General features: G+C 40.4%; 1 protein-coding gene across 2 annotated transcripts in view; it reads right to left on the bottom strand.

Moving 5' to 3' along the window:
- LOC105839862 (protein apterous) overlaps positions 1-15,894 on the bottom strand; it is a 46,207-nt gene that overhangs the window by 11,344 nt on the left and 18,969 nt on the right. For both annotated transcript variants that reach the window (XM_012686502.3, XM_012686581.3), the window contains exon 3: positions 15,355-15,772. In XM_012686502.3, coding sequence (XP_012541956.1) covers positions 15,355-15,772 — 418 coding nt within the window. The remainder of the gene's footprint in view (positions 1-15,354; positions 15,773-15,894) is intronic.

Here is a 15,894-nt window from a genome sequence, read left to right as displayed (position 1 = left end):
AGACAGATTCGCGTTTCGCGCGTGACGTCCGACTCCTGAGTAGCAGTATGATAATCGCCGGTCGCGGGATTCGCGAAGTGCATTCGACGCCGCTGAGAACGACTTCCTCGTTCCTTCGCGCGAGAGACAGCGAGAGAAACAAGCGGAGAGCCGCACGTTTCTCCCCGCTGGCTACCGCGCAGCCGATTTCTCACGGCGGCCGAGGCTCGCCGTTTACACGACGACACATTTAGCGTCCGGCGAGAGAAGTCGGGGAGTATCGAGTGTCACACTTTAGCGTCCTTACGCCCGTGCATTCGCGTCCCGTCCACCTTTGTAAGCTCGCGGCGCGCGTCGCCAGTGCATTTCTCAATCCGCGCGCGCACATTTATTTCGCGCGTCGCCGCCGCACAATCGAGCGGATCTGCCCGATTAGATCTGCGCCGTGGTTAACGTCAGATACATTAATTACCGGGCGTTGCCGGGGGGAGCGGGGAAATTCCACTCGGCAGTAGCAGCGGCAGCAGCTCGGCTGCCACGGCGGCCTTTATCGGTGGAAATAATAATTTACGGCAAAACGGTGTCGCCGGGCAAGGCCGGGGCCGCTTAATCCTCCTGAACGCGCTCGCGCAGAAAACGGGTTGCCGCGCAGCAGAAATGTATCGCGGAGGCCGCGGCGCGCGAGATACAGGGTGTCCCCGAGATGCGAACCTTCCCCGTCTTACGACCGCTCTACGCGCCGATTACGGAGCCGCTTTCCGCGGAGAATTTCAGCGCGCGTTCATCTCCATAGGAGGCGCAGCCGCTCCCATTATCCGTGTTAACTACTGCCACACACGGTTTGAATAATATGTCAGTATTATCGATCTCGCATCGAGATTGAAAATTAATAAATTAATCGAGTAAAAAATTCGCGATGAAAATACGCGATGACATTTATTCTTGTTCTGCGCTGATATTTGTGCGGAAAGTACTATTTATAGCGGTAATGATCGTACCGACAGTTTTTATGTAAGCCAAAGTTTATTCTACGATATTTATATCGAAAATTATTTACATTAATGTGTCGTTTACATGCTACGAATGCGTGTACGAATAAAATATTTGAGTGTAGAAATGTTACCATCATAAAAATACTGTATTTACAAAGATACAAGGTATTAAATTTTATGTTACATATCATATGTTAAATTTGAACAGAGCTATTCACATTGGTTGAATATCGCAACTCGTATGGATATCGCTAAATCTTCGTAGCTTTTGGACATTCAGCTGACTAGCACGACGGAAACATCAGGCACCATAAAAGCGCATGCAGAATTTGTATCAAGGTTACTAATTATCACAACTGTCTTCACAACGCAACGATATCCTCGGAATTTACTCCAAATTCGCGAGCATATAGTTCCAATTTTTAAGCGAAAACTCGAAACTTTTCATGAAGAAACTATTTTACATGTATTACAACATGTAACAATTATTTTAGGATTTTTATATGTCTTCAACTTATAAATTTTACTAGATGTACGAATTATAAGCGGATTTGTGAATAGAATCGAAACAAATTCGATTTCGAATTAAATTTTCCCAGATTTACATTATATATGCGCTAATTTAAATATGCTAAAGTATTTCTAGTATCGTTTTTTTAATAGACAAAAACATTAACAGAAAAATAAGAATTTAATAAAAACAATAATAATAATAGACCATAATGCACTTCAAAAAAAAGTATTAGCATATATTATCTATGCCTATAGTACGTAAATAATTATTTAATATACCCGTAAGATGGAATTAAAGATAAATTGTAAATTAAAATATTTGTGATATTTGCAATGATACAATTAAAATAACAGTACATCAAGGTTTGATAATTAAGGAAAAGTTAGAAGTTAAACAATAAAGTTAAAAAGTTAGAAAGTTTTAATTTAAGTTAATTTAATCTTAACATAACTTTAACTAAGTTAGGTATTGTTTGTGTAACTTTTAACGTAATTTACAACTACATTAATTTTATAAACTATTAACTTTAACTTAATTTAAAAAGTTAAAAAAAATTTTACAGAAGAAATAACACAATTAAAAGCAAAAAGACAGTACCATAAGTTAAAATAATATAAAATAATGTATTAATAATAGAACAGGAAATCGCAAAAAATGAAGCAGGTAAGATAGAACAAAAATACAGTAGAAAAATTCTATAATTAATTCAACAAATAAATCATGAAATTATAAGAATGATTTAAAAGATAACTGTAATAATGTAGAAGAAAATGTAAGAAAAACAGTAAAAATTAAAATATGACTAGTAAATTAAATAAAAATTTATTTAATAATAAAAATATCAAATGATAAGTACAAATATTAGAAACAATGATACCAAAAAGTTTTGGAAAGCAGCAAATAATTACGTATAAGAATTGATATGCGCGTAAGACATAAATAAAGTAAATAGGCGATCACGTTTCGAAAACGAACTGTCGATAATTCGCGCTTTTACCACAGTTCGAATTCGAATTCACTACACACCACCACTATCTTCCCATTATGTACTCGTTGCCCGTCGTAATCATGAATTTAGAAACTAACGTTTCCCGCGATCGAGGATCGTGAAAACCGCTGTCAGCGGGTCTTAACAGCGGGCGAGACAGGCACGCTGCTCGCGTGTACAGCGTTATTAACGATACAAGCGCTCGCCGGAAGTGCCCGGCGAAAGAGTACCTGATGAATGATTTTCGCGTTAATCCCGAGCGACTCGTTCGACACGGCGCTGGCTCGCAGGGTTCGACGCGCTCGGCGTACTCCGCGTTCTCGAGTTCCCTTTTCTTTTTTTTCGGTCTTTTTCATTTTTTTTTTCTTCCTTCGGCTTCGCGCTACCTCCTCGCACGTTTTATTTTATGAATAATGTAGCGACAGCCCGTGGACGTTCCAGGCCGGGGACCGCGGGGACGACGAAGCTTCGCGCGCAACCGCCTGCGCACGGCGGTGCATGGACACACGCTGCGCGTGGGACGCTCTACGTGGACCGCTACCGGCAACAGTGCTCGCATTAATCTAGATCACGGGCGCTATATTGCCGGACCGCCTTCTTATTGGCATACCACACGGGGCCCCTCTCCCGTCGGTTAATGTACACGTAATATATTGCGGGACGTTGACGCCTATCCTCATTCCCGACATCTCGATTCTCGCACCGGCGATCACTCGGTGACTTCGCTCGCGTTCGCTGAGCTCTTAAGAGATTTTGGACAGTTTCGACGAATCCTCTGATTAGAATTGGTCCATGCAAGCTTTCGCGTGTTGTAAAAAACAAGAATAAGGGTGATTAGTTATGGAAATGTTTTTCTTGTAAAATATGTTTGTTCACGCGTGTACATATTTTCGTTATATTTTTAAAATTAAAAAATTAATCGTTGCTTTTTCTTAGAGTATTCTATTTTATCTCACTCAAGTAATTACAATTGTCATGATTCATCAAACTTCAGTCAAGATCTTGACTTTATTATGACAAGTGTTGATTCCTATAAATTCTAAACATTCCCTTTTACATTTTTTATTTTCAAACGTAATAAATTGATCCTTTTCTCTCCTCGAATCTTCGAGTTTTTCAAAATTCTCAGATTTTTTACTCCACGAGTTTTACTTGACCGAACCTTACGATTTGCGAATCAAATGCAAATCTTAACAAATCTTCCGCTCCTTATGCTCCTCTTGTAAGAAAGCCAATGCTTCACTCCTATTTTACCGATGTCATCGCAGAAATGTAACTCCAGCCTCATCCTCCGGTTTTCAACTTAGCTTGCTATGTTAAATAAAAGCCAATGGCGATCCAGCAGCGGGGAAACGACTCTCCGCTCTCGTACATCGATGGTGCACGAGGCTTATACACGCAGCTAGCGGACGCGTGGATTTATGCTTCCGCGTTTGGGGACAATCTTGTATCGTATCTCATCGGACGTTGTAATAGATGCGGGAAATTATAAAGTTGTAATTTATCCGGAACGCGTTTATCCCGCGTTCGCCACAACGGCAACTGTGCATCTCAAACGTGATTTATGATTCCATCTGATAAAAGGATGATCAAACCTCCTCTTATCCGAGAGCTCCAGAGAGGACACAAGGATAATCCTACCTTATCTGCATGAAGTGTACCAGCTTCGAGAACATTTCAGATTTATGCAACAGATTTGTCCCGTGCAAAGTTGAATCGCAGATTTGTTTCGTCAATAGAGTCGAAATTGATGAAACTTCGAAGTCCTTTCAAATCTGAAGGCTTCACGTTCTGAAGATCGACAAAAGCACCCGAGCTCTCGCATTCCTCGCATTTCGTCGTACGCCGCGGCTAACTCACTTACGTAACCCGCCCTTTTGCGCCATAAATCTTCGCCCTCTCCCTCCCCCTCCTCCTCCCCGTTTACCTACCGGGGCAACACCGCGCGCGATGTAACCCACACGTAGGATTACGAAGTCGCGGGCCTGTAAGTCACGCGAGCGGGCAATCTCCAGCTGTCCATCTTGCGCGCGGTGGCTCACACAACGGTAACACGATACTTTCGCGGGCGGGAGAGGGACGCGGGTCGGGAGGCGGGATGGTTGTTTATGCGGTGACGGTCGCGATTTCGCTGGGCGAGCGGCGCGAGCCTCGTCGTCTCGGCTTCTCGTCGGGATCGTCGCGGGAACGTCGCACCCCCTGCCGAGATACGCGCCGAATCCCCCGGCGAATACGGCGATGAGCGACGACCGACCGCTCGTAAAAACCACCAACAAATTCCCGTCGGGACACAAAAACGGTTCTCCTTCTCGAGCTGAACTTTTTCAGCGATTTGTTGTGTGTGTTGTGAATATTATAGCTTAAATAATTCAAAAAATATTATATTAAAGTTCAAAAATTTTGTAAACCCCACATGTACTTGAAAATATCAAGACAAAGAATTTCTCCCTAGTAGCATAATACATTAGCAGTACATTGGCTAATATTGGCTAAACATTGATTATATTAGGAATGCATTACCCAATGTTTTGTGCTACTAGGGTTAAATTATCTGCTTGGATTCTTAGAAGCAGAAAAGTCGACTAGATTTTTTTTTACCTCAAGGTTCTATAAACTTTTTTGTGCTTCTAAGACCAAAAGAACCCAATTTTAAGAAAATCCGCCAAATGGGCAACACCGTTATGTATCTGCTTTTCTTTACGACTTCAACTTCTTTCGGAATGTTTTTCGAGACAATTTGCGTGATATAAAATTATCGAATTTTACTTTTGCGCGGAAGAGGTAATCGGTGTCCTCTCCAACGTAGTGCCGATAGGGCAACGTTGATCATGTCCGACCTAGCGTCGCCGGTTTCGCCGAATTAATGTCACAGGGGTGCCCGGTGGTGCGGACGGACAAACGGATGCTAGCGGGGCGCCATTGTCCGTGAATCTGATAACGCGGGTTGGTACATCTCGCCGACGCAAGGTAGACGACATCGTTCGCGTTTCTCTTCGGCGATGCGTAAAGCGGGGCCCCCGCGCGCGTGCAGGTGTCACTGGTACAAATACGCCGGCTATCTCACCGGGATCTACTACATCGAACTATCGCGCCGATCATTCGCCTTATGTTATCCGTAATAAAGAGACTAGCTGTATTCCAACTGAGCGGACATAATTCACTCGTCGAGACCTTCCAGAAAGAAGACCCCCATCCCTTCCGACGTCCTTGATATCTTAATCAAGTTGTACACAATCAGTTTATGAAAAACTATTTTGCGTTGCACCTTTAAAAAAAAATTGCCGATATCGCCTGTGTTTCTGATGAGTACTTGGTTGATAAGAGTAGCGAAGAAAGTATTTCATATGCTCCCAAAGATAAGAAATTCAAAGTCTGCTCACAGTTAAATCTTGGAACCTAGAGATGAACCGATCGGACAGATGAGTTTCGTAATTTTAAGATCCAACACATTCAAGATTTCGCGACTTCACGGTCTAATGCAGTTCCATAATATAGTGTCGCGATCAAGGAGATTCGCGTTATTCAGAAGTTCCGAAATGTCAAAAGGTAGCAATCACGAAGTTCCCTTGAAGTTTCGAAGTTACAGGACAACGTTTCAATTTCTCACAGTATCAAGTCCCCGAAACTCCAAAAGGGCGCAGAGGAGAAGGCCAAATAGGAGTATCATAAAATTTCTAAAGTTCTCCAAAGTTCCAAAGTCACGACGGCGAACAGGCAGGAGGCACAAAACCCGGACCATGGGTACGATTACCGTGTGCCAAGAAAAAGGGTCGGGAGATACCGCGACACCGAAATGGCTACCGATGATGCATGTGTCCCCGCGATGCGTTACGATGTGCGAGAGTCGCTCGGCCGGTTCGGTCGTCGCGCGCGTATTATGTTACCCTGCTCGTTCCGTCGTTGCCGCGACACGTGTGTCGGCCGACCGAGGTCGCGACTCCGTCGTCATATTTATGTCCCACGGCCGCGTATGCTCTGCCCTTTCGGACAGAGAAACGTCGTGATTTCCGGGAGACAGCGCGGAGAGATTCCAACTGATATAGCTTATCGCCGTCGTCATCAAAGGGAGCTAATCGTCGCCGAAGGGTGCTTTCATAAGCTCAAATCTGGAAGACTGGGTATATCTAGGGATCCATCAAACGTTAGGATCTTCGGGACAATTTGGACTCTTAAAGCCTTGGAATCACGTCACTTTGCAAATCTAAATCGGATTTCTCTCTTTTTTTTAATTTTTTAATTTTGAAACGTCTGACATTGCGAGCGTTGCTTTGGAAAACGTACCAATTTACTTTTCTTAACAACGTAGCACTGATCTTGTTTTAACGAGGGTGTCGCGATACCGATCCGCGTTTTATAGGAGAAGCGCGATTCTCGCGGATGCAATGAAAGCGAGATGCTTCCAGCGAGTTCACCGCATCTTAATTATAAAGTCTAAATTATGAGCGGGTTCCCGGCGTTGAAATATTTGTGTGTTCACCGGCCGAGGGTTACGGCTCAATTACCACTTGCTATTTCCTTTGCGAGCTGTTGATTTAAGACGACCACTTCCTGCAACGGAAACAGCGTCTGGCGATCATCGCCGCCGACAGAATTCGCGAGGAACTTGTTTCGCGTCCCTTTAGCAAGATCCCCCGTTACTGATAACGATCAAACAGTTTCACTTTCGAAACCAAGGAGAATTCAAACACGTAGAATCATAAGCCTAATAGTACTAAATGTCCACGAAACAGGAGACAACTGTTTAAACCGTTATTTATATCAAGACGTTTAAGAAGAGCATATGAGAAGTTTGGAAGTTTAAAAATATAATTAAAGTAGGATTATTAATAAATTAACAACACAAATGTTTTAAATTGTACTTAAAAGTGTCCCCTGTATTCAAAGATTCAGACATCGTATTGAGATAACAATATTTGATATTAGTGACTATAATGTTGAAACAAATGTTGAAATAATTATGGTTCAAAATTATATTTTTATATGTTCAATAGTACAAGTTATATTCATTTTAATTATTATTTAACATTTCATTACAGTTACACATATATCGAATAGCAAATATTTTTCTCTTAGTCTAGAAAGACTCAAATTTACGGAGTGAAACAATCCGTCACGTGCCAAGAGTATTGTATTATTACTAAGAAATTCGTTTTTGTAATGCAGCTGAGATATTATACAAACTGATTAGAAGAAAGAGAGAGAGAGAGAGAGGGAGAGCTTTTAAGACTGCTATGAGTAAATCGAAAGGGAAGAAATAACGGTTGAAGATAATTAATCACGTTTAGCTGTCTTTCCATGAACAGAACTAACGAAAATGTATAAAATACGAAAACGCTATTTTTGTTTAATTTCGGAAACTTTTGGATGCTGCAAAAGATTGAAAGATTTAAAGAATTTAATGATCTGAGTTTCAAGATGAAGGAGCAATCGGGTCAAAAACTGGAAAAGACTTAGAATCGCGGCTCAAAGAATCACGATTGAAAAGCCACGTATTCCTCAATCACATTGTTCTCTCCTTTCTTCTTACTTCCCCTCCCCCTTCCCTTTCCTTTCCGCTCCGTACGCCGACTGGCAACTGTAGACGCGGATGGGAATCGAAGCGTGTCTATTCTCCTGATCGCTGATAAATCGCGCTAATGCGTTTAATGAATGAGCAGATACACGTTCCAGATCCGGTGGTACGTGCATCTGAATTCCGTATGCCACTCAATGCTCTTTCCCTTTTTTTTTTTACAGAGGGAAGGTAAATGCACCGGCCGCGTGCGTTATTTACGTTAAGTGCTGCGTGAAATTAGTAACGAATGAATGCAGATGATTATCGTGGTGGTTGCGAAGAGATACCGGAATCAAATAACTCGCGTTTTTGTCCATCTCGATAAAAAATTAGTATTGTGCAACAATGTTGGCGTGTGATGCACAATAACGGCTTCATTAACGGCTTAAGGGGTCAAACGCGAAGATTATCGCAGATTACACTCAACTTTCTGGTACGCAAGCGCACTTACTAGTCAAACATCCCTTTCAAGGCGCTTGCCGAATCTATTTACGTTCGATCCAGTTTTTTATAATAATTGTACAGAGCAGAATGACTGTTACCATCGCGGATAGTTAAATATTATTCGAGAAATTAGAACTCTCGGGAAGTTGAAGGATGATCGCGCGGCTCTTGATCGCGGGGATTCACGACGCTTCGCCGCGAAGTTCTCTTACGACCGCCATGTGTAAAAGAGTCGCGCGCGATAAATTATGCGTGTCCAGCGTCCCACGTGGTGCGAGTGCGGCCGATAAATAACCAGTGGCGAAGGAAAGTGCGAGGGCTGAGCGCCCTACACCAGCGCGATCGCCTCAACGGCTATCCATAACGAAAATAAACCTACCGCGAAATCTACATTCTGACAAATCCGATCCGACGTATCCTTCGCTACTCGGAATCGTCGGTAAGTTTAACAACTTCGTTTCTCTTATTCGGTATTACGTGGAAAGCCCGCGAATTTTTAGCATGTTTTCGGAGAAAATGTGCTGCTCTATATGTGTAGACCTCAATATATTGTATAAATTTTATCTAAACTGTATATTGATAAAAATTTTTATTATCAATATTACATATATAAATTTTAAATTCATATATGTATATCTTTTCATGTCTATTTAACTATTTTAATTATTAAATTATTAAATACTTTTAATTCTCTCTCAAAATTTGCATTTTTACACACAAAGAAAATTTTCTTGTAAAATTTATTCTGAAAATGGTAGTTATAGGACAACTTCATATTTCGAAAAATTCTATATAATTTTCTCAGATTTATTAATATCCATTTCATATATTTTAAATTTTAATGCAATAAAATATAAATATGTATAAGCAGCTTATTTTCATTCAAGTAGTTAAATGTCTCAATAATTTCAAAATGTTAAACAATTTATAATTCTTTTTTGTTTTAAATAAAATAAAAATGCCAAGTAGCAACAAACAATATTTTACATAAATGATACAAATGATACGTAATGTTTTCTGATTTGATCGTAATAATTTTATGTATCATGCAACCATTTTATCATTATAATTGATCGGCGCATACTTTAGACTATTGATAAACAATATATAATACATTTATCAATACAAGAAATGACTTAGAACATGAAAACCAAATCACATTAGCAATTGTCAAATGGATTGACGATTACTTTTTAGCCAACCAGAGCAAAGCAGTCATCGATTAAAATTGCCGTTTAGAAAATACTCTATTTCTAATCGTAGCCAATAATAAATAGTTTTTGTTATAATAAACGTTTGAAAAATTTTTTTCGTGTAAGTTTTTGAATTTCGTAAAAATCCATAGCTTGAAACTATTATAGACGCTCGGCAATGAATTAAAGCTGCAGCAAATGCAATTTTTCATACATGCAATACACATATTTCACGTCTTCTGAAAAATTCTAGAACTTTGTGTTTGGTGTGTATTATGCCTGCGAAAACGTGAATTTTTACAATTTTGTGTTTCTTCATTCACGCCTCGATTAACAGCAAATATACAACTCGCCGAGCGTCGCGGATCGAAGCACGACGAAGGCGCGCTCGAGAAAAATGTATGGCTAGAGGGAGAGAAAAAGAAGAAGATGGAACAAGGGGAGAAGGAGAAAGAAAGGAACGGAACAGTCCAGGAAGCTCTTACTTCCTCGGCGTGCAACGATCTCTTTACGGGCAAGCAATTTTTACGACGGAGCCACCCGGGCGGGCCGAAGTAACACGCAAGGTGACGAGGTACTTTCGACATGTAACGCGGCGATATTCGTATTCTTCTCCCGGAAAGTGACTCGTTAAGGCTTTAAGAGCCGTCGACACGCAGGGGCATCCTCGGCCTTGCGATCGCCTCGAGCGATCGGAGGGACAGTGAATCGTAATGGCCATCTGTTTGAAGACTGAACGAAATTTTAAATTTAACGTCACTTATACACCCTTTCAAGATTTTATGAGGTAAGAGTTTCAATAAAAGTTTTCAGTAATACATAGGGTAAAATAGTTGCCATAATAGAGTATTAGGGTAACAAACGTTACTGTGTAGATTAATAAACCAGAGAAAAATATATACAATTTTTCGAAATATAATGTTGCCCTTTGACTACCATGATTTTAAGAGTAAGTTTTATAAAGAATAAAGGAAAGTTAAATATAAGTAAGCAACAGAAAAAATTTTTTTTACTAAAATAAGTAGATCACTATATCTAGGTTTTATTTTATTATGTGTATAAATTTTTTTTTATTATAATAGATGTAATTATTTAGAAGAGACTCATATTCAAGACAGAATATATTAATGCTCTGCAGAGGAAATTATACAAGTGATTGCATGCTCTGAAAAAATTAATTTCTTTCAAACTTTTTAGAATACAAAAAGACACTTTTCTTTTGAAAAGCCATTCACTAGTCATACAAATAGTCTAATTAGGGTAATCTGCGAATTAAATATAAGAATTTAATTGGCAAATTCCAATCTATAGAACTTCTGGTTATTTTCGATAAACTCTTCTTCATTAAAAAGTTATAATACCTTAACTTAAATAAGTAATTAGTATCCACACCAAGAAATGACATTCTGATACATTAAATATAAAGGAATTAATTACGTTTAACTGGTAATTGTTATGTTAATTTTAAATTTGTTAATTTTAGCAGCAGACATACTAGTCTATATCAGATTTTCAATTTATGCAATCAAAATTTTTTCCAGTGTTAAAATTCACAACTCAATCCTACTATTACTTGAATAGTTTCATCGCGGACAGAATTAGATTGATAATTTTTTCCGGTGAAAAACGGATATTTTCCGGAACCGTAAATGGTCTTCAAAATGGATATTCAATAATCCAATGTAAAACAAGCGTTTGAATGGATGTTACGGCGAAGTCGGGCTCGTTGTAGGGACACGCGACGTTCCTAGCCGCTAATAACAGCCGCGGTCGCCGCAAAACGCGAGGCGGCGGCGAGATAAGGCTTTGGGCTAAAACCGTGTCGTGACGGGATGTCTGTGCTATTCCATTCTCGGTGTCGGCTATACGCGTATGACTTGCTCGCCCGCGGAACTCGCGTGCTGCACTCGAGAGTGCGCGCGACGTGTGAACGCGACGCGCGCACGCCTTCTCCACGAGATGTCGTGTTTCCCAAACAAGAAACGTACACATAACAAGTTTGCGACAACAGAAAAATCTCGAGTCTCACAAGCTCGGTAAGCGGAGAGCGTCTCGAGTGCCGGAGAAACGGACGCGGCGTGGAGACACTCTGTACCTCCGGCTCGAGAGAAATAAGCTAAATCGTTGCCACATTTTTCTTTACGATCACGTCGCAAAATCGAGGCGCCGAGAAGGCCTCAAGAATCGAGCAATGAATCTTGTACGTAACGTCTCTCCCCTCCCTACAAATCTGTACGCGCGCGGTGTAAAGTAAATCTTACTGCATATTTATTTATACTATTATGCTATTAAGATCACATCAGGTATCTAACGAACCGAATCACCGTAAGTGACGAGTTTTTGGCTAATTCAGTTCCCCGAACTGCGCGCATGCATGTGACTCCCCGCTCTTCCTTCCTTCCTTCCTTCCTTCCTCCTTATCCGCGCTCGGACGAGTCGACGTCGGAGCACGCGTCCGACGGAACCAGCTGCTTATCCCAGGATCTCGGGTTCACCCTCTAAGATCGGCCAATGCGATTTTGGAGAGTGCGCAGCGCGAGAAAGGGAGAACGTGGGGAGGCAGTTCCCGAAATTGCGACAGAACCAACGGGCGAGTTATGTTCGCTGACGACGATTTTAAGACGATAAGACATTAAGGAGACACCGATGAAGCCACGTAATTGATGAGTTCGTGGCGTGACGACGCCGCAATGGCGGATACGCCAAAATTAAATCTATATAACGTGAAGAGGCGTTTCGGTGTTCGTAACTCGCAAATAATAAATAGAATTAAAGTTTCATAGGATTTGTAAGATTTATTAATATCGAATTAGATTATAAATTAACAGTGAATGTGAGAAAAATGTTTCGAGTATACTGATAGCACGCAAGATGTTCGAGTAACAAGATGAACAGATTGCATTTTGAGATCAAACAAAATTTCTAGTTATCACAGGACTCGATTTTTTATAGTTAAAACGTTCAAAGATTTTACATTTTTAAAGTGGGTCTATACACCGAGAAAAAATAATTGCAGTACATAATATCACTATAATTTATAGTGATTTTTAGACCTGACCATATTTTTATAGCTATTCAACAATATAAATTATAGTTTGTTTAAACCATGTTGAAATTCTTTATAATCATAATACTGATTTATATAATTTATAATATAGTTGTTATAACTAAAATGGAGATTTTAATATAAGACGTACCATAAAACAATCACTATAAGCATATGGTTATTATTATAGTATAAATTGTAATAATATATACTATAAAAATGGTATTCTTGACTATAAATAATTTACTATGCGATTATAGTCGTTAATATTGCACAATTTTTCCTTAATATGAAATTTCCAATTATATTTACAAAACCCTTTCATTAAAAAATTATCTTAATTTAACTGCACATATATATGTAAATCAATTATAAATTTGGTTTTATTATATAAGAAAAGAAGATTAATCACATACTGAGAAAGAGAGAGAGGGAGAGAAAGAAGTGTTCAGTATTTGTGATTATAATTCCATGATAAAAAAATTATAGTTAGGAGTTTATAGTCTCGTATTTTTATTACTGCTAATATTAGTAATAATAATCTTGTGTGTATTTACAGTTTTACCAACTATACAAAATTGTACGATAAATCATGATATAATTTCAAATATAGTAATATAGTAAAAAATATCAAAAAATGGACAGTCAATACAAAAGAAACATTTTTATATAATAAATGCAATTATAGTTATAGTAAATATATCTATTTTTTAAATGTACTATTTACATAATAATAACTAATAGTTATAATTTGCATAGCTAAAACAATTATAAATTTAGTTGGCATCGAAATGAATTATACTTAAATTATTGTAATTGCAATTATTTTCTTCTCTCAATATACTAATCCGGCAATTTCTAAAAATTTTTTTATTTGTTTATTTTCCAACAGAGATATATAATTTATTGAATCTACCAGATTTCCAATTTTTCTGCACCTAGCTTTATTACAAACAGCGAACCGTTCTTCAAATAATTATCGGCTATTACATACATATTTGCAATTGCCACGCAAACAAGAAGTGAGAGAGAATATCCAACGCTTAGAAACGAAAGAAATGTCACCGCTTGTTCCACCGAGCGACCTGAAACCTCGACGACTGATGAATTGCCGGTAATTGACGTGGCCCGAGAGGTCACTCGAAATCGACAATCGAGCGCATCGAGCGGGTGACGCCGATGCATGTGTACGTACACGTCCGCCGCTCGCGAAACGTAGATCGGCGGTGATTTACTTATCAACAATCGACGCTCCGCCGGAGGTAAATGGTCGAGTCGTGACCATTAGTTCGTGGATCACGGTACGTATGGGCCGGCCCCGTACCTACCTTACGAAGCGACAACGTGCGCGAATCGACACTGTGTGAGGCCCGACCGGACGTCCCGACACGACATCAGACCCCTCGGCCACGGCCCTGCCTATAACGACGTATCGCACGAGTGATCGTCAAGATATTATATCCATAAAAGTGCATCAAAGTTTATTTGCCTAATCTTAACGACAAGCTGACGGAAGCTATACTTTCACCATGGATCTATCTCGACAAAATGTAAATTATATAGAGTTTTGGGATTTGGCCAATCATCTACACTGAGAAAAAAAATGTTATTAATCTGACTAAATTTTTCAACTCGATTAAATTTCGTCAGTTCAAGTATTTGTGCATTTAACTTAAATACATGAAATACTTGAACTTCAATTTAACTATTTATATATTTGACTGAAATACATAAATACTTGAATTGAAGAAATTTAATCAAATTGAAAAATTTATTTCAAATAACTTTTTTTCCCTTATTGTATCTTCTTTCTAGATCTAGAAGATAATGGATATATGATAAAACTATAAACTTGCGCTATAAAATGTATACCCCCTTCTCACGGGAAATTTCAACATTTCCGAATCTGCGAACTTCGGAATCGGGGTTTTCGAAAGACGTTCCGAGAACCGCGTATTTCTTGAAGTGAAACAGCCTCGAGGAGGAAACCCGCTCAAAAATTGCGCTCGACATTATCCTGCCGTAATGCGGCTGCCGCCGGTGCAATTTGTTGGTAAGTTGCGGACATTCGTAACGATCGAAATCACAGGTGCACGCTCGCGGAGAAACGCCAGTTACGCAACAGGCGACGCGAATCTTTTTTCAGCGCGGCTCTTCAGATCGGCCCTGGAAATCGGCAGAAATTACTTCGCGCTTGACTTGCTCGCGTGAGCGACGCGCGGCTATTCTCGGCGGCTTCGTAACGAGTCGCGGCCTCGTCCCATCGAAAATAGGACGAAATCGCTCAACATCGATAAGATCAGTCGGAGAAATCAAGATTCTCTCCGTGAAGTGTCGACTCTCTCTTACGCGCAGGTATTCAGCGGTACTCATCAAGTTAAGAGGTCCTCCTCGAGCCTGAAGTGCAATTGCGAGCGCGTTAAATAGCGACTTCGTATCTTCTCCTGGACGTTCGACTCGCTGAATTCACACGTTTTTCTTACGCGCGTTTTTTATCTTATTATTGAGCATCGGTTTGCGTCAATTCCGTTCACGGCTAATCTCGGTATTATCTTAAAACGGCGCTCTATCCTCTTTGACGTTTTAGAGCTAAGAATGGCCTACTTCATTTGAATTGTTAACGCAAATTCACACATTCGCTCACCGATAGTAATCCTTCTTGCAATAGATGTTGCCGTCCCTGCTGAAGCAAGTGACCTCCCCGTCAAGACCCTGGCGACAGTGCGAGCACTGGAGGCACGCGGCATGCCACCTCTTGTCGACGGCCTGGAGGTAGAACCTGTCCGATATCTTGAGGCCGCATCCCGCGCAGACCACGTTCCCCGGAACATCCTCGGATTGCGAGGGTGGCGTGGGCGGCGGCTCCAACTTCGGGATAGCGTGCAAGTGTTCCATCGTGGTTTGCTGTTCCTGGGAGTGCGACTGCGGGGGATGGGGATGATGATGCTGATGATGATGATGGTGGTGGTGGTGGTGGTGGTGGTGCGCGGTCTGCGACGGCATACTTAGGTCATTGGCGTTCTCGAAGTTACCACCGCTGCCTCTGTAGTCCTGTCCGCCCGCTGAGAAATACGCCAGGCGGAACTCATCAACTTGTGTTTATCGCTAACGTTAACTTACGATACAAATACTTAGCAAACTGTGTAATCCTGATAGCCATGAAGATTTAAAAAAAAACTTTGCA

Source organism: Monomorium pharaonis, chromosome 5 (genome assembly GCF_013373865.1).
Source record: "Monomorium pharaonis isolate MP-MQ-018 chromosome 5, ASM1337386v2, whole genome shotgun sequence".
Lineage (NCBI taxonomy): Eukaryota > Metazoa > Arthropoda > Insecta > Hymenoptera > Formicidae > Monomorium > Monomorium pharaonis.
This window is presented reverse-complemented; position numbering and strand designations above follow the sequence as displayed.